The sequence below is a fragment of the Staurois parvus genome, unplaced genomic scaffold, assembly GCF_062004578.1.
Source record: "Staurois parvus isolate SC_StPar_1 unplaced genomic scaffold, SC_StPar_1.0 ptg000251l, whole genome shotgun sequence".
Lineage (NCBI taxonomy): Eukaryota > Metazoa > Chordata > Amphibia > Anura > Ranidae > Staurois > Staurois parvus.
This window is the reverse complement of record NW_028318047.1, coordinates 4,147,845-4,172,643: the sequence shown is the minus strand read 5'-3', so window position 1 is coordinate 4,172,643 and position 24,799 is coordinate 4,147,845. Positions and strand designations below refer to the sequence as shown.

The 24,799-nt window shown below is 39.8% G+C and overlaps 1 protein-coding gene across 1 annotated transcript in view; it reads right to left on the bottom strand.

The window, feature by feature from the left end:
- Positions 1–24,799, bottom strand: part of DNAJC10 (DnaJ heat shock protein family (Hsp40) member C10) — a 59,864-nt gene that overhangs the window by 7,006 nt on the left and 28,059 nt on the right. The window contains exons 10-20 of the mRNA XM_089680841.1: positions 24,606–24,740; positions 21,429–21,518; positions 20,111–20,224; positions 19,142–19,256; positions 10,725–10,852; positions 9,943–10,059; positions 6,608–6,709; positions 6,239–6,394; positions 4,536–4,669; positions 3,267–3,320; positions 682–826 (exon numbers count right to left, since the gene is read on the bottom strand). Of these exons, the coding sequence (XP_089536967.1) occupies positions 682–826; positions 3,267–3,320; positions 4,536–4,669; positions 6,239–6,394; positions 6,608–6,709; positions 9,943–10,059; positions 10,725–10,852; positions 19,142–19,256; positions 20,111–20,224; positions 21,429–21,518; positions 24,606–24,740 (1,290 nt within the window). The remainder of the gene's footprint in view (positions 1–681; positions 827–3,266; positions 3,321–4,535; positions 4,670–6,238; positions 6,395–6,607; positions 6,710–9,942; positions 10,060–10,724; positions 10,853–19,141; positions 19,257–20,110; positions 20,225–21,428; positions 21,519–24,605; positions 24,741–24,799) is intronic.

Here is a 24,799-nt window from a genome sequence, read left to right as displayed (position 1 = left end):
GTCCATCAAAAAATCCTTCTCAAATGCGTGTCAATACCAAACACAAACACCAATGTATGCATAGCCTATGGATTTGAAGATTTGCTTCTGGTATGTTATGAAATGGAAGGATCTGAATATAGTACTTGAATCCAGAAATTGATTTTATGGAGTAGAATACACTTAACTCTTGCTTTTGGCATGCATCATTGTCATTCCTCTATACAAATCTCAGTTCAGTTTTGGTAAACTACTGAAACTTGGGCTGAACACATTACACTTTTGGGGAGGATTTCACCTTCCTGTATTCTAAATGATTGTTGTCCTAATGCATTTTCTTGAGATGGCCTGCACAGAACTATTTCCCAACAGGTTGAAAATTATTTTGACTGATCTTTCCCATGTCATACTTCACCAATGAATGATTTTATACCTAGAAAGCTGCAAAAAATTACTCCTGTGCATTAAATATTTTTTGGTTGTTCAAAGGATATTTGTTAAATTTTCTCCCAATTTCCTAGTCGATGGCCAACTAGGTTTCTCATCCATGACATATATAGAAAAGCCCATTTAGATAAACTGACTTCAATGAGACATTAGGGATCACAAGAAAGGAACTGCAGACTGGACCACATAAGGGAATACAATAAACGATTCAAGAAAAATATATACAGTAGGTATAAGCTGCATTGTAAATCTTACCGTAGCCACAAAGTCAAATTCTGGAGCAAAACTTCTACATGGGCCACACCATGGAGCATAGAAATCTATAAGCCAGTGATCTTTTCCACTCAACACCTTCTCAAAGGTTTCAGGTGTAAGGTGAGCAGTCAATTTAGGCAGATATCTGTAAGGAAATAGAAATGTTGAAAGGAAATTATTCATATCCATTCAGAGGGTGCTCAACGTTTTGTGATTTCTGAGCATTAACACAGAGGGTCTTCAGGCAGACTTACAAAGAGGAAAAAGTACCAGGATTCGTGCCTGTAAATAAATACGCTCTATTACCAATCACCTAACTTATGTCATTACTATATTCTTATTTGTGTTGAATAAGCTAGATTTCCCAGCTACCAGATGTAATACATGGACCCCCATTAGGTCTTGAATGCTCTAGAAAGCCTACAGAAGCAAGCTTAAAGAGCATCTTCGGAGCTCCCAATCTCAGGGTGTTCTAACAGTAAAGTTTTACATTTATCTTTACTGTCAAAGGCCTCCTACTGGCACATCACCATGATGGGCAGCCTCTCCTCACAGAGAGTGTAAGATGGAGCATGCAAACTGTGATACCAAAGGGAAAGGTCTAAATTTACATATTAGTGCAACCTATTTTGTGGCTCCTGGGGATTTTGCCTTCCAAGGTGTCATATTGTGATGAAACCAGTTTACAGAATACAGGACCTGACAGGTATACTTTAAAATATGATATGGTAAGCATATTTACAGAATAGATAATCCACACATCATAAAAGATTTTTTTATTGGCATAAACATATTATTTTGCATGTGCTTATTTTTTCTGTCAGCCTAGAATTCTGCTTATATTTGGTTTATGACAATCTGGGTCCCATAATGGTCATTTTCTGGTGTGTGAAGATGTTCGCAACTACAGTGGAGCCCAGAAACTTGTTTAGTTAGCTACAGAAGTCATGGGGTGTCTAAGACAATTTACAATATATAATTAACCACAAAGTAAAACGTAGGTAGTTTACTATTTTCTTGAATAGAATTAAGCTTAGATTTTAAATAACAAAAATAAAACCATCAACATGACAGATTAAAAACAAAGGGAAAGACAAAATTAAAGACAGTTACCTATTAATGGAAGGACAGGATTTGGGATTATTAACCACATGCCGCCCAGCCACTGTAGAAATACGGCGGCAGGGCAGCACGGCTGGGCAAAACCATGTTTTAAAACGTGTGTTTGCAAAACAGGTAGGGGACACGCACGAGGCGCGCCACCGCCCTACCTGTCCCGCCGATCACGGCCGCGGATGTCAGTCGCCGGGTCACAGCCGGTCGTTACCGGCTGTGCCCCGCCGATTAGTGGCAATCACTGACAGAGAGCAGGGCTGCAGTAGCTCTGCTTTCTGTCACTTCCCTGTCCGCTCCTGACATACTGAGCCGGAAAGAGTTTCTCTCTCCTGATCAGCGTGTCCCCCGTGCAGTACACACCCCCGCCCCCTAGTAAAACACTCCCCTCACACAGTTAACCCTTTCAGTAAATAAAAAAAAGTTAACCCCTTCCTCCCCAGTGCCATTAGTACAGCGTCTGGTTTTTTTTGTTTTTTTTTTTGCACGGATCACTGTATTGGTGTCACTGGGGATGTCAGTTTCCCCACCCAGTGTCAGAATGTCCGCCGCAGTCCTGCCATAAGTCGCTGATCGCCGCCATTATTAGTGAACAAAATTTTAAATCCCAGTATCTTTCCCGCCATTTGTAAATGCTATAACTTTCACGTAAACCAATTAATTTACACGTATTGGGTTTTTTTTTTTTTTCAGCAAAGACATGTCGCAGAATGCATTTTGGCCGAAATTTATGACGAAATTTGATTTTTAAATTTTTTTTACTGGACATGTTTTATAGCAAAAAGTCCAAAATATTGTTTTTTTTTTCTCAAAACTGTCAGACTTTTTTTTTTATAGCGCAAAAAATAAAAAACGCACAGGCAATCAAATACCACCGAAAGAAAGCTCTATTTGTGTGAAAAAAGCACACAAATTTCATTTATGTATCATATTGCATGACCGCACAATTGTCCGTTAAACCATTGCAGCGCTGTATAGCAAAAAAATGGCGTAAATTGCAGTATTTATACCATAGTTTGTAGACACTATAACTTTCACACAAAGCAATCAATATACACTTGTTGGGATTTTTTTTACCAAAAACATGTAGCAGAATACATTTTGGCCTAAATTTATAACTAACTTTGAGTTTACTATATATTTTTTATAGCAGAAAGTAAAAAATATCGTTATTCTTCAAAATATTTGGTCTCTTTTTGTTTATAGCGTGAAAAATAAAAAGCGCACAGGTGATCAAATACCACCGAAAGAAAGCTCTATTTGTGTGAAAAAATAGACGTAAATTTCGTTTCGGTGCAGCATTGCATGACCGCGCAATTATCAGTTGAATTAGTGCAGCGCCGAGTAGCAAAAAAAGGCCTGGTCATTAAGGGGGGTAAATCCTCAGGAGGGCAAGTGGTTAAATTAACCTGAACTAGCAACTGAAAATACTAAAGTCTACAATTACTTGTGTATTATAACGTGTAACTTACGAAACTGCCCAGGTCTTCAGGGAATATGCATCTCTCTGCCAGCTACTGTACGTACTAGGAAAAACAAGAAGCAGTCAAATTTATTAGAATAGAATGGCAATAAAAGTGAGCGCTCTTGAGATAAGCAGCTGGACACTCAAGGAAATCAAATAAAACATCGTCATAAAAACATATAAAAAAAATGTGCAGCGCTGATCAATAAATTAAATAAAGTGTAAGCAATGTCCCCAATATTAAAGACATAAATCAGTGACAGTCTATATAGTGAAGATATCGTGGTATACAACTTCAATCCAGTGGCGGTGCTCCCAGTGGTAAGGTAAGAATTACGCACTCACCAGAAGCGTAATTCAATTATGCAATATGTCAATCAACACGGGTCTCCTTCACAGGTATAGGTCCGGACTGGAACTCAGGGTGCTTCTCCCTCAAGATGGTAAGGATATGAGCCCTCAGAGGTGTAGATGGATCCAGCTGGCCAGAGGTCCCTTTAAGTGATTGGTGGGCACAGATGCCTGCTTACAGGTGCTTCCCTCTTTGGATATGATGGACTGGTAACTGGATCGCAGTAGGGCTCTATAAATGATATAACTCCTTTCTACCCCAGAGCTGGAGGACCCCGCAGCTTTAGATGTGACTGTCAGTGCTGGAGGAGGCTCTCCGGGAACATTGCTTATACTTCATTTAATTTATTGATCAGAGCTGGACATTTTTTTAGAATTTTTTTATAAGTCAAATTTATTAAGATGGTGAACTTAGGAAACCATCCATGCTTTTTATTACACATTAGACTGCAGAGCAAAACACCTGCTGTGCCCACATATGACTTTATATTTCTATCAAAAGGCTGTAGTAAAATCTATATGTATACCCCTGGTATGCCATATCCAAAGGTTTGCTCTCTTTACCTGCCAAAATGTACTGCTGAGGGCACAGCCTGGTGGTGGTGCTACCTGTTGACACACTTATGAAATCAGGTCTACAAAATGAGATCTGTGAAGCACAGTAGCTGAATAACTGCCTAGGGTTATGCAGTAAAGCAATGCTGTGACACTTGGGTATGAAGCAACAACATTTCATACGTCTCTGAGTTGATAGAGGACCCCAGTATTGAAACCAAGAGAAGCGAAGCTCAAAGCTCTTTGGAAGGAACAATGTCTATTGCCTTCAATGTTCAGCCATCATTTCTAAAGTGCATGTTAAAAAAGTCACAAAGAATTGACTGCTATGGGTATTACAGACACCTACAATATAGAAGGATGTACTCACAGATAATAATTAGGATTGTCCCGATTTGCTGGATAAAGCCTGATCTCAGGGTAAGAGTTGACATATTCCTTGCTGCAGAGAGAGTTGTATTTCTGACAGTCAACACTTCCAACATTTATCAATCCACTTAGATGCTGAAAAAATTATAGAAAATAAAAAAGTATGAGTGTGCCAAACCAATAAACAAATTAGACTCTTCTCCACATGTACACAAATATAGCATTTTGTATGTCTGGTGTAAGGACAGATCCCTAAAAGGATAACTAAAAATTGCTGTACATACCCAATTGTCTCCTCCGCCTGCATTATATATGGAAGCAATGGAAGTAAAACACAGTGCTGATTTATACATACAATGAACAAATTAGCGGTTAGATTTAGGAAAAGCCATGTAACTACATCATAAACTATTCTTTGGATTATCTGTAATTTAACTTAAAGCTGAACTCCAGGAAAACATTAAAAGGGAAATATAAAAAAAACCCTCCACAACCCAATTATGTACTGTTTAGACACTATTTTTAAAAATACAGTTGATATAGATACCTTAAAAAAGGTCTTCATATAAGCCTCCTATTGTCATGTGTACAACAGTTTTGGGAGTCTGCAAAATGATGGCCAGCAGGGTCAGCCAGTCAGGCTCTACTACACAGTACTGTCAGTCTCGCATGGTTACAGGAGTGGAGGGTGCATACATGACCTCACTTCTGTGCTTCTTTACAGCAATAGAGAAAATACTGCACCGTGCTGGCCATACAGCATGGCAAGTCTGTAAGGTTAGCTAAAATAGCTGAACAGAACCAAAATCTTTTGGCAAATAAGACATATTTCATTTCTGTATTCAGCTGCCTGGCTAGAATTCAGCTTTAAATACACTGCTATGGTTTTTTACCCACATCACTTTTGTTACCACACACACACGCACACAAACACCACAAAACAGCAATCATTGATCATGCATACAAAACTGATAAAGGAACAATGCTAATAGAAATGGACTATACAAAAAACTGAAAATACTGACACTGGCAATAATCCACAGTCATTTTAAGGGAAACCAGACACACGTGTGAGCTGTCACTATGGACCTCCTTCTGAAAAGGCTAGTTGCCTAGCTGTCAGGCTGATCCAATCACTTCAACAATCTGGAACAAGTATTTAGATGAGGAGTTCTGACATCACTTGATGCATTCAAAATTACATTCAGTAGTTTAGAAAGTATTGCAGTGAGGCATCTATCAGCATAGAATCCAGAAAATAAACCTTGAAGAATTAAATCAGCAATGGCAACCTTCAAAATGTTCTCATGATTTCAGGTTACCTATAAGACAACACATTTTGAAGAGATATTGACACCTCACTAAACAATTGTGTATACTAATCCATTCGGACCCATCCATGGATACTAATGTGCTCTCAGCTTAAAGCATGTCAAGGAAAAAAAAAAACCAAACAGCTTCCAGGTTTTATTGTCAAAGCTTGATTGAACAAGCTGAAATTAGATAACCGACAGGCTATAATGCACAGCTACTCTACATATTGCACTCAGTTATAGTAAGTAAACCTCTATGAGTACAGAATAATACATGCGGTTCTGCCAGCAATGCAACTTATTGCACATTCTATTTTGTGGATATTGAAGTCCTGCTTTTACCAGGTCTTGATAAACAACCTTTGTTAACTAAATGACAGGACTCCCTTACCCTTGCCATACGTTTCCATTCAGGCATCAATGCTTGACATGGTCCACACCAAGGAGCATAATAATCCACCAACCAGATTTCATCTCTACTTCGTTCTTTTACCAGTTCTTTAAAATTGTCTGCTGTGAGTGTAACTACAGAAGGATGACGGAGATCCTGTTATCACAACATTAGATCAGAAGGTTAAACCAACAGAGTACATCAGTGTTTTTACTCTTACATAATGTTTATGACAAGATAGCTGCATTAGTGGCAATAAAACAAATATACAACATCAATGTGTTTAAAAGCACAAAGGCAAAGAAGCACAACACACATATAAAAAAGGTAGCCAAGCAAAGTGCAAGTTTAATGTATAGTGCAGAGTACCTCAATGAATTCCAAGATCTCCTCAGCACTATGATGTCCCCCATACTCATGAATATTGGATTGGTTAAAAATGACAGTGGTAGGATAAGCTCTAATGTTATGCTGGTAGAGAAAAAGTAAAAATATATAATCATTTTCACAGACATTGTTTCAAAGATCACATGTAACATTGAAAATTAACCATGAACACAGAGTAAAAGTTGAATTACACACACCGAGAGCTATGTCCACATTAAGTCTTTCAGTTCAAAATGTTCTTCCTAGTTTTAAATTGAATAGGACAAGGTTAGAACCTGTGCAAGGTTTTTATGACTGTCAGTGACACCATTTTGGAGCTGCCCCTTACTTTCTATTCCTGTGACACCAGTATAAGAAATAAGAGGTATAGTGCTCACCAGGACAGAAAGACACAGGCAGCAAGTACAATGTTAATTCCAGCCATATTGTTAGTCTTGCACAGTTATACAGGCTTTCCCACCTATACAGAAAATGCTTATTCAGATTTCATGGCATGCTTTGAGCTTCTCACAGTGTGCATTATAAGCTGCAATGATAGAGCCTGCTTAATTTTCTGGCTGTAGGGAAACCAATATAATCTAGCTCTCTTTCTTTCCCAGCCCATCTCTGGTTTGAACTTACCATTCATTGGATTTCAGTTTCTTTTTATCATCAAAGCTCAGAATCACACGCAAATGCAGCCTGCCAAGGAATGCCCACTTCTCCAGACTGACATAAAACCATCAGGGTTTTTTGATATTTTCCTAATATCTCCCAAGAGCCATCCCACTTGCATCAGGGCCAAGGGCTTAGGAAAAGTACTGAGGAAGGGTGCTGTGATGTTTTACAAATATATACAGTTGTGTTCAAAATAATAGCAGTGTTGAAAAAAGTGAATAAAGCTCAAAATCCTTCTAATAGCTTTTATTTCCATACACACATATGCATTGGGAACACTACACATTCTATTCCAAATCAAAACATGAAGAAAAATGTATCAAATTTGTGTTGTTCCTCTAAAAAAAATTGAAGAAAAGTGAATATTAGACTGTTCAAAAAAATAGCAGTGTTTGTATTCTTCTTTACAAACTCAAATATTCACTATATAAACTGAAAAACGTTTGAAGATTTTGCTTTCCTTTCAATCACTTAATTAATATTTAGTTGTATAAGCACGGTTTCTGAGAACTGCTGTACATCTGTGTTGCATGGAGTCAACCAACTTCTGGCACCTGTGAACAGGTATTCCAGCCCAGGATGATTGGACTACATTCCACAGTTCTTCTCTATTTCTTGGTTTTGCCTCAGAAACTGCATTTTTGATGTCACCCCACAAGTTTTCTATTGGATTAAGATCCAGGGATCGGGCTGGCCACTCCATAACATCAATCTTGTTGGTCTGGAACCAAGATGTTGCACGTTTACTGGTGTGTTTGGGGTCGTTGCCTTGTTGGAACACCCATTTCAAGGGCATTTCCTCTTCAGCATAAGGCAGCATGACCTCTTCAAGTATTCTGATGTATTCAAACTGATCCATGATCCCTGGTATGCGATAAATAGGCCAACACCGTAGTATGAGAAATATCCACATATCATGATGCTTGTGCAACCATGCTTCACTGTCTTCACAGTGTACTGTGGCTTGAATTCAGTGTTTGGGGGTCATCTGACAAACTGTCTCCGGCCACTAGACCCAAAAAGAACAATCTTACTTTCATCAGTCCACAAAATGTTGCGCCATTTCTCTTTAGGCCAGTCAATGTGCTCTGTCAAATTGTAACCTCTTCAGCACATGTCCTTTTTTCAACAGTGGGACTTTGCGGGGGCTTCTTGCAGATAGCTTGGCTTCACATAGGCGTCTGTTAATTGTAACAGTACTCACAGGTAACTTTAGACCTTCTTTGATCTTCCTGGAGCTGATTCTTGGCTGAGTCCTTGCCATATTGGCTATTCTTCTATCCATTCGAATGGTAGTTTTGCGCTTTCTTCCACGTCTTTCAGGTTTTGGTTGCCATTTTAAAGCCTTTGCGATTTTATACTATTTTATATCATTTTCTGCACTTCTTTATATGTTTTCCCCTCTCCAATCAACTTTTTAATCAAGGTACGCTGTTCTTCTGAACAATGTCTGGAACGACCCATTTTCCTCAGAATTTTAGAGAGAAATGCACTGTAACCAGCATGTACAACATTTGCTGCCTTCCGTCTTTAAATAAGGGCAATAATTGGCACCTGTTTTTCAAAGAATGAATGACTCACTAATAGAACTCCACACTGCTATTATTTTGAACATGCCCCTTTCAATTAGTGATTCAATTACACAGAATCAGCAGCATGCATGTCATGACTGTTGGATTTTTATTACTCTACTACACCCGCTAGTAAATTATTTGCCATGTAGAAATATCATTTCTACCAAAAACAGTGATTGATCAGGTTAGTGATGTCTGACTGCTATTATTTTGAACACAACTGTATGTACAGCACCCAGAAGGACCCTCACACCGGGCATTATCTACCTGCCACAGACACCCAGTAATAACATAAATGGGTCCAAATTAAGATATAAAATAAAAATGGAAAAGTGTTTTTACCATTAGCATGCTGATGAGGGAGAAAGAGGAATTAGGGAAGGATAACTAGAAGCAGAATTGACTTCAGCTTTAAAACATTAGAGAGGTCTAACTTTTCCCCACTCTATCCAAAATAAAACCGTTTTACAGCCTATGGTCAATGAAAGGCAGGTAAGACAGAATGACTGTTTTTTGTAGACTAAAGTCTACACAGGGTCAGCAACTGGACTGATCAACTTGTATTAGGTTGCATCTCCTGCAATAATGGCTTCTTAGGCTGTTTTCATATATGGCTGCTTTATCAGTAAGGGACCAGGGGACAATTGTTTATTTCTTAGCAAAAGCAGAGATGCACTTTGGGCACAGGCAGCAAAAAACTCCACTTTTAGAAGCATTTTTTTATGCCTTTCAACGCAGCTCTATATTAGCTAGTGTGTCAGTTTACCACATTGTGCAAATTAGATTTGTATTTTAGAACAGCATTTAAGGGCATAAAAAAATAAATAAAAAAAATGCCCCAACCAGCTTTCAGAGAGTGGCATACAGGCATAGTTTATGTATAGGAGTGCATAAATGCATATGCAACTTCATTCTAGTAGCTGGAATACATATTCTAGACAATAGAATAAAATTACTGGCATATGCCGTGGCAGGCAACCTTAACGCTTTCAAAAAGATTTTGCTTTTAAATACAGTTTAAATATGTTACTTCTTGAAGTATCACTTCAGAGTGTGCTAAAAGAAGCATTTGATAAAGATACGTACCATATTGCACAGCCCTTCATGGATTGTACAGTCCAGTGTCCCAAACCGGACATGGGAAAACACTCTTTTGGAGGCTTTTCTTAATTCTGGCAGTAAAGCTCTGCAAGGAGGACACCACTACATATAAAACAGAATACAATGTAAGCATCTGTACTTCTAAACAATCCAAATTGGTGCTCCGATTGAAAAAAAGCTAAATTAGCAAAGCAAGATGAGTAAATCACCAAACAGTGTAGCTCTGTCTCTAAACAATGTATATATGACAAGTAATGTGCAAATTAAGTAAGTGTAACCAAAACCACAGTGCTGCGAACAGTTCACAATTACCTAAACCAATGTATCTGACTGTTAAAACATACACAGTATACACATCATTATATTTTTATAATATAACTTAGTATTTCATAGGGATTTTTGCTCCCAGCACTAGAGTTATGCACCACACTAAAATCACTTGCATGAAGATTTGTGATCTTTAGTTGTACAGCACTTGAGTTGTGTACTACAATTATGCGTATAATTTTACATTCAGATATATTGGTTTAGGTAATTGTGAACTGTTTGCAGCACTGTGGTTCTGTTTACACTTACTTTGCACATTACTTGTGTTATATATACACATTGCTTAAAAAGGCAGTGCTACACTATTTATATTTTGGTTTATCTGAGTAGTGGTACCCACATAGATTATTTTAATTATCTATTTATCTTTATTGGTCTTTGTAGTGATGTAGCAGCATACTAGTTAACTATTACAAAAAAGGGAAACCGCTCCTACTCACAGGTGCAAAGAAGTCCACCAGCCATGGCTGTCTGTCATTCTCAGGAAAGTTCTCAGGTCCAAGAGTAACGACATGAGAATTTACGCTCTCCTTCGTGAAAGAAATTAGATCATAAATGTTTACCTTACCTGTGGAAAGAAATAAATGCAGCTTTTATTGCACCAAAATAATTTACAAATTAAAACATTTTTGTTGCAGGAATATTTCAGGCATGACAGTAAAAAAAAGTATTTACCAAAATATTTAATTAGCCATTTTCAAAATGCTGCTCAATATATATGCAATTTATACATTTTTTTTCACATTTTATCACAAATTCATAGAGTCTTTTTAAGTCACCAGAGACCCACCTTCACTGTGCTACCTGTCTCTCTGTCAGAGAATGCCAAATACAGGATGTTCCCAAATATTGTGGAGCATGCACCCTTCTCCCAGGATGAACTACTCCTGATTAAGCTGGAATACGGTCACCTGATGAGAATAACATCATCAACCATGTGTAAGCTCCTATGCAAAGCTTACACACAAGGTTTTACTTTTACAGCAACAGAATAAGCGTGGGGCTGCAAGTATAAGTCACATTGCCATTGTTCCATGAAAAGACATAGCCATTATCATTCCTTACCCCCAGTATTCTTGTGCAGTTGTGGCCACGCACACACCAATTACAGTCTGATTGTACAATATCATTTAAATTTACCAAAACTTTGTAGTATGAGGGCATGCCTAAATAAACCATTCAAAGCATACCTTATCTGGGAGACCCTTGTATTGATGTTGTACAACCAGACTCCAGTTTATTTAGCCAGATTAAAAGCAAGCCTGTAAAGGGCATACTTCCCCTCCTCTGCAGCACAAGCTTGCATTTGCTATAAAATTAAAAGACTAATCTATTCATTTGGCTGCTGCTTGGTGACTGGTTTTGTGTCTCTGAAGCAACCCAACTGCCAAGCAACTAACATGTTTTAGAAGGTGGAATCAGCAGTGGCTGTGACAAGATTCTTTTTAGCCTTAGCAAAAAATTAAAAGATTTGCAGCTGTCCACAACTACATAATAAGAATTTTTACCTGCTCCCCTATAAACAGCAGAAAACAAATAGCTGCAATCTGGAGTGTTCTCCACCTTCTCCCTACCCCTCCCACTACCCCTCTTACTATGATGGTCTAGATTAGGACAGAGCAGTGTTCCAATGCAAATTAGAAATAAAATCAGTCAAATAAACCCTAACAACGAACTTCTCTTATTTGCTCTATTAAGATGAATACCTAACCTTATTTTCAGCAGTTTCAGGGGCTTACAAGGTAACCCCACTTTCAATACAATTTCTACACAAGCAATATTGTAATTTATTGTTACTAAAAAAATACCTTTCATTTTCAATTTGCAGTCGTTATCTACTGTAACATTCTATGCAATGTGGCAACCTGGAAGTGTACACAGAACTTTCCCAGAAATGTAATTTCCTGCTTGTGTGATTGGCTCACTGATTTTCCCAGAAGTCTGCACTAAGATGTCACTTTTGGCGAGGTGCCCCCAAAGGTTTAGTCACTTCAGAAGGGATGCTGATAAAACAGCTTTCCTCATTAGAACACAGCAAGTGCATCAGTAGATTAACCAATTGCCCTCCAGAAGGTTTTACCCACTTCATGACCAGGTAATTTTTTTGCTATTTAGCACTGTGCTACAGTTATTGTGCCACTTTCCCCTCCCTCCTAGATTGTAAGCTCGAAAGAGCAGGGCCCTCGAACCCCTCGTGTAGTGTACTGTTACTGTCTTGTCTCATGTTATGTGCCCCCTGCTACTGTACAGCGCTGAGCATACCCTTTGGCGCTATATAAATACTGTATAATAATAATATAATAATTGTGCTCTGGTTATTGCACTGTCATGAAACACTGTACACAACTGAAATTTATATAAATGTTTTTCACACAAACAGCTTTCTTTTAGTGCTATTGGATCACCACTTGGTTATTTCTTAATATATAATAAAAAAAAAAAAAAAAAAAGAACAAACATTGTGTAAAAACCCAATATTTTCTACTGTTATAAACATATCCAATAAAAATAAAATATCTTTAGAAATTTAGGCCAAAATGTATTCAGCTACGTCTTTGGTAAATAAAAATCCCATAAAGTGTATATTAATTAGTTTGTGTGAATGTTAGAGCATCTACAAACTATGGCATATACAGTCAGGTCCATAAATATTATGGACCTGACTGTAGATTTGAAAATTGATCAATCCTGATGCACTAAACTCATTTCTTGAGGCCTTGAAATACCAGGACAGTACAAATATCCCCCAAATTACCCATTACTGGAAAGTAGACAGTCTGAGGTATTTAGTAAGATGCATGGCAAGTTCAAAAAACTTGTTGTCCTTTTTATGTCACAATTGTCTTGGAAAATGAATTAAAGTTTTTTGGTATTTTTTTAAATTTTACATGTGGTCACCAGTGCAGTACAGTGGTGTGGCTGTGATCAGGGATAATGACTGTGAGTCTTTCCAAGAGAATGAGGGTACCCTCGTGTCTCTGGGATTGGTACTCGAACCAGAAAGTACCGGCAAAAACATCCGCACTTTCCCGGTCGGTCAAAAGGGGTAAAAATAAATCCGAGATATATGTTTTGTTTGAAAGGCTCCAAGGTATCTAGTCCTGCAATGGTTTTGTCCAGAACCGAATGGGCCTGGAGATAGGGCCGACACAAGTCACCAGAACCGACCGCAAATTTAAATAGGGAGTCTATGGAAGACCCAGGCCCGCCAAAACCAGCCCCTGCCGGGAACCCTGCGGGACATGGTCAACGGTTTTGGTGTGCATGTAGGGGAGGTCACAGGCTACCCACCCTCCAAATCTGGGGTCGCTAGCCCCCATGGATCCGGAGATACGGGCTCCCAAAAGGACTGGTACGGTCCAAAACCGCTTGCGGGAAACCGCTCCAGGGCGAGAGGTCTGTTTTACCAGTATGTAATAAAAAAAAGAAAAATAAATTACTACTTTTTTAAAAAATTATTTAACCATTTCTCTAAATTATTTAATATCTGGTGATCAGAGTAGCTTAGTGTCACCATAGTGACAATGTACTACTCTGGGGGGGGGGGGGGGGTGTTGACCAGGGATTTTTTTATACGGTTATTATCGATTATACAGTGATGATCACTGTATAAGCAATAGTTTTAGCTGTCATCAGTGAGTTTCCCATTTATGAACAGCTTGCTCCTGGTTGTGATCTGTGATTGGCTACAGCTAATCACATGCACAGATAGCAAGGCACCATGTGATTGCTGTGGACCAATCACAGATCACAACAGTAAGCAAGCTGTTCATGAATGGAAAGCCATCCATGAAAAGTTGTTTACATCATTATCTTGTGATTGCTATGACCAGTCACGGCGATCACATGATAACAGGTTACCAGTAACAGTAGGGGGACGAGCTCCAAAGCTGGAAGAGGCAGAAAAAAAAAAAAACGTACATGTACACACACAAATACATTATACACACACATATATATATATATATATATATATATATATATACACACACACACATATATATATATATATATATATACACACACACACATATATATATATATATATACACACACATATATATATATATACACACACACACACATATATATATACACATACATACATACACACACACACACACACACACACACACACACACACACACACATAGTAGCTGTAGCATGCGCAGCTGCCACACCCCAGGCAACAGCTTCGACAGGCTGGCAAAACCAGGTTGAGAGTAGCCATTGGGTCATCGACCTGAGGGTAGATAGGGACTTGTCTATCTCGAGCATGTGAAGAAAGATTCCGGCAGATTGAGCGGATGATACCTACTAGAATAGGACAACGCTCATGAAGGCGGTCTTTACAAGTGATGTGGTATGCCAAGAGCACGGCAAAACACAAAAGATGCCCTGGTCAACCACTGCACCCAGGCCATCTCCAAATGTCTTGGCTCTTGTCCTACAATTGGAGCAAGATGGAATCTGGGAAGAGAGAGTGAGGCTGACTATGCGCACTGCTCCCTCACTTTAATCCAATTCACACGCAAGCCTTGACATCCCCCAACTCCCATAAATCTTCAGTCTTGTGGCGATGGGTGAGCGACGAAGCAGCAGGTGTGGATACACTGGGAGCTGTAGCCGCGGACCTGCAGAGAAGCAGCTCAGGTTTAATGATAGTCTTCCTGCTGACCGAAGCAACAGCTGGATTACGAGTCTACCTGAGTGACTGAGCAGCCCTCTTTAGGACCACACTGCTCACCTCCGTAGCAAGAGAAAGGGGCTAGAAAAGGTGCCCTAAACATTGTTGATTCACAGATCCCTGGCCAGCTTACCGCGTCTAGAGGGGATCCCATTTCATGCGGTCGCATAATAAAACTTCAAAGAAAACATAAGGTGACACTACTCACTATTGGCACATGGAATGTACACACACTTCAAGACAACCCCTCAGCAGATTGACCAGAAAGAAGAATAGCCCTGGTCGCCAGAGATCTCGCAAGATTTAACATCAATGTCGAGGCCCTGTGTGAAACTAGTCTAGCCAACGAAGGTCAGCTTACAGAAACAGGAGGCAGTTATACAGTCTTCTGATATGGACGCAGCAGTATTGAACGCTGTGCATCTGGAGTTGGTTTTGCGGTTAAGAATCATCTTGTCCACAAACTTTCCAGTCTTCCCAAGGGCATGTACGACTGACTCATGACACTGCATTTCCCTGCCACCTGCAAAAAGACATCCTGGATGCACCCACACTCCAAGCACTGTTATCTTATTGATTATGTCATCGTGCGGAGGAAAGACAGACAGAATGAAAGGGTGACCACGGCCATGCCGAGTGCTGACTGTTGGACTGACCATAGACTCATCATCTCCAAATTAAGCCTTCACATCAAGCCAAAGAGACGTCCGCAGGGAAACAAAACTGTGATGAAACGGATTAATGTCAGTAAACTGAGGAACCCCAGCACAGCAGCTTCACTAGCAGATCTTGACAACCAACTCTCAGAACTTCAGATAGATACTGAAAAGGACTGGAAACGCTTCCGGGATATTGTGTACTCTTCTACACAAAGTTTTTTTGACCCTCACACAGGAAACACCAGGACTGGTTTGACGAAAATGATAATGAGATCAAGGCCCTACTTTCTGAAAAGCACTGTCTTCACCGTGCTTATCAGAATGACTCATTGTCAACAGCTAAGAAAAATGCCTTCAACACTCGCAGGACCGTACAAAGCAAGCTTCGCAAGATGCAGAACTCCTGGTTGAGTGCCAAAGCAAATGAAATTCAGAAGTTTGCTGATAGAAACAATGCCAAAAGGTTCTATGAAACCCTCAGATCCTTGTATGGACCACAGACCTCAACCCTCTAAGGAGCTCCCCTCTACTAGACTCAGATGGTGCAACTCATTACTGAGAAGACTCTGATCCTACAGTGTTGGGCTGAGCACTTCCAATATGTACTGAACTGCCGATCTTCCATCAACGAGGCAATCGACAGAATTTCCCAGGCGGATATCGATCACAGCCTGGACGCCCCACCAACAAAGACTGAAACTCTACAGGCTATCAGCCAGCTGTACAGTGGCAAGGCCCCAGGATGTGATGCGATCCCAGCAGAAGTTTATAAGGATGGCGGTGCAGTGCTTGTCGACAAACTCTCTCTGCTGTTCCAGGCCTTCTGGAATCAAGGATCCATTCCTCAGAAACTGAAAGATGCGTCCAACGTACACCTCTACAAGAGGAAAGGGAACTGACAAGTCTACGATAATCAGAGGCATATCACTGCTTTCCATCGCAGGCAAGATCCTTGTAAGAGTGTTGCTGAACCGCCTGATTGACCACCTGGAACAAGGTTTATTACCCGAGACACAGTACGGTTTCCGCAAAGAGCGCCGCACTGTGGATATGATCTTCGCAGCCCGACAGCTCCAAGAGAAGTGTCAAGAGCAGAACCGTGAATTGTATACCACCTGCGTGGATCTCACCAAGGCAGTCATGAAAGTCTGTAGTGCATCATGTCGAAGTTTGGATGCCCTGACAGATTCATCCTAATGGTATGTCAGTTCCACGACAGCATGATGGCTCGTGTTTTGCACGATGGAGAAGCTTCAGAGGCCTTTCCCATTACAAACGGCGTCAAGCAAGGTTGCATGCTGGCACCGATCCTGTTATATGAGATACAGGACTGATGGGAAAGTGTTCAAGCTGAGAAGACTCCAGGCTGTCACCAAGGTAATGGAGACTGTGTTACGAGACCCCATTTTTGCTGATTGTGCCCTGAATGTTGGATCAGGAAATGCAAGCCAGTGTGGACAAAATTTGCAGCAGCATGCAACAACTTCGGCCTCCTTATCAACACAAAGAAAACCTAAGTGATGCATTATCCAGCTCCAAAAGCCCAACACCAAGAGCCTACCATCACAGTGAAGGGACAAAAGCTGCAAGCAGTGGACCAATTTATGTACCTCGGCAGCACCCTATCCCACGCAGTGACAATTGACATCGAGGTCACCTGCAGAATCGCCAAGGCAAGCTCTGCATTTGGCAGACTGATGACCAATGTGGGACCGCCGTGGAATAAGCTTTGCCACAAAGCTCAAAGTCTACCGAGCAGTAGTGCCAATTACCCCGATGTATGCCAGTGAGACTTGGGCTGAGGATCTGTTGGCAGGACAAGGTGCCAGACACAGAATTCCTCTCCAGAGCAGGCCTAACATCAGTTCACACCCTGCTGATGAAAGCCCAGACACGCTGGGCATGTTGTAAGGATGCCAGACCACCGCACCCATCCTAGCTCCTCCAATGGTGAGCTGTCTCAAGGAAAGCGATTGCACGGGGGACAAAGGAAGCGATATAAAGACACATTGAAAGTCTCCTTCATGTCCCTGGATATGGACATCACCTCCTGTGAAACCCTGGCACAAGATCGATCGACATGGCGAACATTGATCCATCAAGGCTGCCAGACATTTGAGGAGAGAACAACCATAGCACAAGAAAAGCAAGCACTCTGCCAAGCCAGAGCTGCAACAGTGGTTCCCACATATGTCTGCCTGACATGTGGCAAAACATTTCATGCCCGTATAGGCCTTACCAGCCACCTACGGACACAACGCGAACAGCCCTCCACCTGTTAATGTCAAGGTCCTCTTTGAACACGATGGACGAGCAACACACACACATTGCAGATTCCTTCAGAACAAAAACAAGTAGCAATCTGCAACAAAGTTTGTTGCAATTTATATTGATCACCCAGAGGGGATTGTTGTTGTTTTTTTTCCCCCCCTCAAAAAACGTGTTTAAACACTTGAATTGACTGCCCCTTCTGCATGTTTTAAAGCCTTGGTTTCCCCGTTTCAACCAGTCCCGTTTACTGGTGCTGATTTCAGGTAACAGGGAGGCTACCTTGAATTGTGATCTCCTACAGAGCCACTTTTTCATATGCGCTCCCAAGAGAAGACTAGAAGCTTACACGTGGAAGGTGCCTGTGCTGACATGCCCAGGCTACCAAGGAGGACATGATTCTGCTCTTCCTTCAAGGTGACAGCATTGATTGACAGCAATTCCCAAGGAGGAGCTCAGGCTTGTTCTCTGTGCAGTCTTGACTCCCTGTTGATGTGGACACATTCAGTGTCCTCACATCTGGCACATTTTGTGAATAAAGCACACATGCATCTTCAGAAACCATTACCATTCCCTCCTTGGTACTATATGTCCCATGATTCTCTGTGCAAGTATGCGCTTCTCTACCTGGAAGTTTGGAGACGCGACATACAGAAGCCAGAGGATGTGGCTGTACAAGGAGTAACATGTAAGTACTGTCAGCAATTGCTTATTAGCCTGTGCTAGGTTATTCTATACAGATGTGTTGCTGTTTTACAAAAAAAAAAGCTTCAGTATTAAAGTAAATATAATATTGGAAGCATTTGTTTTATCTGTTCGATAAATGCAAAAAAATACCTTTTGATCATGTAAATAATTTAGAGCTGTCCTGAACAAATGTCCCATTATTTCTCAAGGAGCCTAAATGAGCCCTCCCAGCTCTTATCTTGGGACTAAAAGGACAATTTGTGTTTATGTTGTGGAGAATAGAATATAGGGATGGTTCAATCAGTTTAGTAAAAATAATTGGTGGGATTGCCACTACTCAATCCAGGGGCTAAGTGTATTTCAACAAGTATGTTTCTGCCATTGCAGGGTCTTTAAAAGGAATAAAAAACACAGGGAATGTGTATGTATTGTATTTACAAAGATTACTGCATTTTTTTTTTTTTTACCTGACATAAAACTTTATTATGGTACAAAAATGGTATCATTGGGAGTCGGAGATCTTTCTGATAAGAAAATGATTACTCCAGTTTCTTACCATGGTGGATTTCATAGTAATCGATGCCTTTCCCTTTAAATGCTACTACAGAAGGTTTTTTAATATATAAAGACTTGCAGGTCGATGGGCTGGACTGGCAGTCAAATCGTCCCACCTTTCAAAAGGAAAATAAATACCAGCAAAATTAAATCCACAATCATGACCAAAAAAAATAAAAAAGGAGAAAATCTAACAGCACACAACTAGTAGACATTAACCTCTTTTCTACCTGGGTCATTTTAAAAAAAATTTCACTCATCTTAAAAAGCTGCATTTTTGCTAGAAGTTACTTTAAATTCCAAAGAATTAGATTTTTTTTTTTCAAACAGAGGCCCTTTAGAATAAAATGGTGGCACCTGCCATGTTTTATAATGCACTATATTTGCACAAAAACACCTTTTTTTATAATAAAAAAATACATTAAAATTAATTTTAGTGGCAATACAAAATACCAAATTTGTGGTAAAACATAAAAAGATGTGATTGTGTCAAGTACAAAGACCACAAACGTGTTACGCTATAAAATTTTGTACATCCGTGAAATCACATAAATCTATGGTACCCAAAATTCAGCTTATAGCCTTTAGATGTTATCTGCTTATGTGCTATTGTTTACTCCAATGTTCACTGTGAGGCACAATTTAAGTTTTCATACATGATAGGGCACTTTTAAATTTTTTTTTTTAATTATTTTTGAACATTTATTTTTGTTCATCACAAAGCTCCTTCTGCTCTCCCTGTAGGAGTAGTTTACTATAGTTTACCAAAAGAACTGGAGAAACCAGGAAAGGCACCAGGGGAGTGTCATCTTCAAAGCCATGTAAAAGGGCCAATCATTGGCTGTAAAACTTAATACCAAGCGCATGGCTGCTGTTGCAGCTTGTTTTAATCCATTGGAGAACCACAGTGATCATAAACATACCTTGATAGACAAGGGGCTAAATATACACCCTCTTGTGTATTATTTACCTGAATATCATCACCATGCAGTAAAACAGGCAGCTTCTTAAATTCAGGCTGGTAGAATTGTTCATCTATTCCATAGCTAAATAACACAAGCCAGCGGTGATAGGTTAACCTGTCCTTAAGTAAAAAGGGATAACTGTAAGCTCCTATAACAATTAGGTAAATACCTAGACAATAAAAAAAAAAAGACAGCTACACAGACTGGTTATTCAATTTGTGGTGGACTGGCAGAGGAGCATACAAATGGTAAATAATTAGCAGTAAAGGGGGGGTGGCTATAAACAGAACCCTAAATGACAAAGTGCAGGTTCACTTTAAAAAGAGGTTTTCAACAAGCATAATAATATGGAAAACCCATGCACTTATCCCCTCTACAAATCAATGATCTTCCCTCTTTAGCTCCAAACAGTACTTAAAGTGGTAGTAAGCCGCAGCTTTAAAAAAGAAAAAAAAAATCCCCTGCAAGGCAATTTCATAAAGTGCAACTATGCATCCCACAGAAATCGTGGGCAACGGCACAGTGCTCTGAAGGAACAGCACGCGTATGCCTTTCCTTCAGACAAGATATACCTGTGCTCAAATCCCAACATCTAGTGCATGCATTTATCCATCAGGTGCTAAAGGGGTGTAACCACATATTAACACTAGAAATTCTGAAGGGTCCTCTGCACACTGGTATATACCCTTTCAAGCAGACTTTGCAATAAATAGGGATATTTAGTTCACACATATTGCAATACATGCTTAAGCTGGCCAACTGCATCTTGTTTGTTGTATTGTTGGGTCAGTAGCTAGACCTGAACCTGGTAGCTCTCCCCATTGTGTCTTTTCCCCTATGTTGGCATTGTGTCCACAGTAGCATTTGCATAGGCAGAGCAGAGTAGGACTGGCCATAGAGGGATTACTTTGACACAGTTGGCCAGCTTAAACATGTATTGCAATATGTGTGAACTAAATATACCTATTTTTTGCAAAGTCTGCTTGAAAGGGTATATACCAGTGTGCAGAGGGTCCTTCAGAATTTCTAGTGCCTTTCCTTCAGAGCGCATGCGCCAGCTGCCAAAAAAGCAAATACCTCCTAAATGGTGCACATTTAGGAAATATTCTTTTTATCTACAGATAAGCTTTATTATAAGCTTACCTGTAGGTAAAAATCACAAAGGGGACTTTACTACCACTATAATATCAATTTCTAAGCAGCTCAGAGGATACTTTTTGACGCCACAAAACTCTGGTGGTGATTAGTGAAGCATATGGTTTTCTAAAGCCAGCTTTATCACACTTGGCTTTCCCAGTGAGCGCCCATGGAGCCTTTGTTTACCTTGAAAGAATCTTGAGAAAGCATTTCAAGGTCAGGAACGTGTTCTATCACCTCTTCGTAGATTTCTCTTGCATCTAATGAACTAAAAAACTAAGCAAAAAAAAAAAATTTGAAAAAGGTCTTAAAAAGTATAAATAAAGCCAAAACATTTTTTTTTAGTTTTGGATAAAGTGGAGATAGTTTAGACACCTATTAGGTTTTTTTGCTATCTGTTCCCTGCATTAGAGAGATTCACCCTCTCTATATTTGTCCTGCTTACCATTATCATTGAAAGTACAAGAAAAGTTTTTGGTTATCCTCAGAAAAATAATAGAGGGGAAATTTTCAAATGGGGACACTGGTTCTGGTGACCCCAAGGGATTATTTGCAGGGATTTCCTCTTCCTTCCTGTTTTGGCTATGGTACAGGAAGTAAAGGTAAATCTCCCTAAGGCCCATGTACACTGCTGCTCCTAAATGTGAGTTTAGCAGCTTTTGGCCAAAGCCCCTGAACCCAACTCAATAAAAAAGTCTGTGTGTCCATGTACACAAAGGCTTTTACCAGAGTTTAGGAGCAGCAGAGTTTAAGGGCAGTTAAACATTCCTCTCCTGAACACAGAAGAATTGCAGTCAGGAGAGAGACGTTTTGGCCAAAAAAGGCTAAAACGTGGGAAAACGCACTTAGGAGTTTATGCATTTTAATAGAAAATACTCTGGCCAATCAAATGAATAAATGTGCAAGCGCTAAACATGGTACCAAGGAGAGTTAAATGTCTACGGGAGTTCAAGGTGTACATGAGGCCTAATGGTATATAGCTAGCAAAAAAAAAAAAAAAAAGACAGGGATTATATCCCTCCCTTACTCCATCTAAAATTAACAAGAGTTTTCCCATAGTTCTACTTTAGTTTTACAATCAAAAAGAGTTCACTATTTTGATGTTGCTTATTCCTTTGTGAAAATGTTTTTATCACATAATTAAGGCTACGTTCACACTAGCTCTGTCAGCAAGCGTCAGACAGGTGTTTGGCAAACGTTTTTAACGCTTCTCAAAGGCCTCTGAAAATTCTGCACATGGCAGCACACAGTGCTGTTCACACGGAAGCGTTAGAGTCGCGGCAAAACGGACGCCTCTGGTCTAGTCAGGAGGAGTTGAAGCCTCTCATTCAAGTCTATGGTGTTGCTCCGCAAATGCCTGGCCGCCGTTTGCGGTGCGGTTGCGAGGCATTGCGGAGCGTTAACACCATTTAAACTTCATTATAGGCGTTTGTGGTGCCGTTGCGAGGCGTTGGAGCGTTAACACCATTTAAACTTCATTATAGGCGTTTGTGGTGCGGTTTTAAAGCTTGGCAAAAGCCTACCAACCGCCGCAAACTGCGCATAGAGTGTTAAAAACGCTTCACAAATGCCTGTCTAATACTATAGGGGCATTTGGCAAGAGTTAGAAATAAAGTCAAGTGTGAACGAGCCCTTACACAGTACTAAACCCCCCAAAAAAATTTAAGTTTGCAGTTTACCAATCGTTAGCCTGTGGTAGCTGCTTCAGGCCCCTTTCACATGGGCGTTCCGTATGTCCATTTTTCATCTGTTCGTTTACGGATGAAAAATGTACACCCATGTATTTCTATGGACTAGCAGATGTAAACAAATGATCATCTATTTACATCCGTTAATGTCCGCATCTGTTTTTTTTGAACAGAAGAAAAACGGATGTAAAAACAGACATACGGTCTGTTTTTACATTGGTAAAGGATGTAATAAAACAGATGTAAACTGATGAAATACAGAAGTAAAACGGATGAAAAACTGATGTAAACTGTATTTAAAAAAAGCAGAAGACAACATGTGACCATGTATTCCTATGGAACTCTAAACATTGGTCTGTTGCAAGTCAGGTGCATTTTTTTTGAAATTCTGCTTGCTGCATTTTTAGTGCAGGCTTGGTGTGGTTAAAAAAACAAACAAAAAAAAAAAAAAAACCCACCAAAAAAAAAAAAAAAACGCACCAACAATAAAGCTCCCCATTGAAATCAATGGAAAACTCCCCAAAAAACACCCGCGGTGCATTTGAGTCACGTGTCCTGTAAAAAATGTGGTTAAAAACACATATGCGTTATTGATAGATCAATGTGAAAGTAGCCTTTTTTTTTTATTTACGCCTGTTGATCCGGCCAGTAAGTCTGTTTTTTTTTTTTTTTTTTAAACGTCTAACACACAAAGCTGTCAGAAATGGCAGTTCGTGTGTTGAGACCATTTAAACATTGGACAGGGGTGCTTACAATGGTCAGCTTTTATTAATTTATGTAAAACCTCTGGCTGTACTAACAAGCAGGCGTGCAGCCCCCCCCCCACGACTGCTGTGTCCAGTGGACATAGCCGAATGAAGTTCCCGGTGAAGTTCACTGGGACCCGGTGATCATGTGTTCGCTATGCAAAGTGTACCAAAAAAAAAATCCCTTTACCTCATTTACTAAGCTCTGGAGCAAGCGCATTTGCAGTGCACAGTATATGTGTCATTAGTAAATCAACCCCATTGGTTCTTGATGCCAAAATCCCAGGAGTCCTGGCTGCAAGAACAAATAAAAAATACCCCACTATAATGCAGACACAAAAACAAAAAAAAGCAAAACAATCCATACACTAAAGCTCACTCCTGCACCCATCACTTAAAAACTACTAAGGCATATCTAAACTAAAAAAACCAAAAGCAATATATAGCATCTTCCCAGTCCTTACAGGAGATGGCAGAATTATTTTTCTTTTTTTACAGGCTTTTTTCCTTTTATTTTCACCCGATAATCATGAGAATAACACTTCCTGTCCCTGGGTTGCTACTCTTACTCTTCAACTGTATCTATAGACAAAGACATGGTAGTTATGCAGGCTGGATAGACTTCAAAACATGTCTTCCTCTTGTTCTCAATGACATGGGGGAGGGATTTGTAGTTTACAGAAGGAAGACCAGAACAAAGGCATTGCATTTCTGGCAAGATCAACACTTATCCTTACCTCAAAATCAAGCCCTTAACATGTAGCCTTCATATCCTCAACACTTAACCCCTTATCTGCTGCACTCTTTATATTTATATACAGTATGTTATATCTTCACAATTCCACAGATTACCATCTATCAAAAGTATATTATAGTAAACACACCTCATTAATAGCACACAGTAGAAATAGCACAAAATAAAACATTACCAAAGCATCTTTATTTTTGCTTGTTAGAGTGACTCCAGGAGGGAAATAAGCTGTAGTGCTAGACAAAATTTCTAAATTTTCACAGAGATCAGCTTGAACAGAACAATCCATCCATCCCACGCTGACCAGCCCATCCTAAATCAAGGAAAGAAACATGACTGTCAATTAACAAGATGTCACCTTACATAAAATCA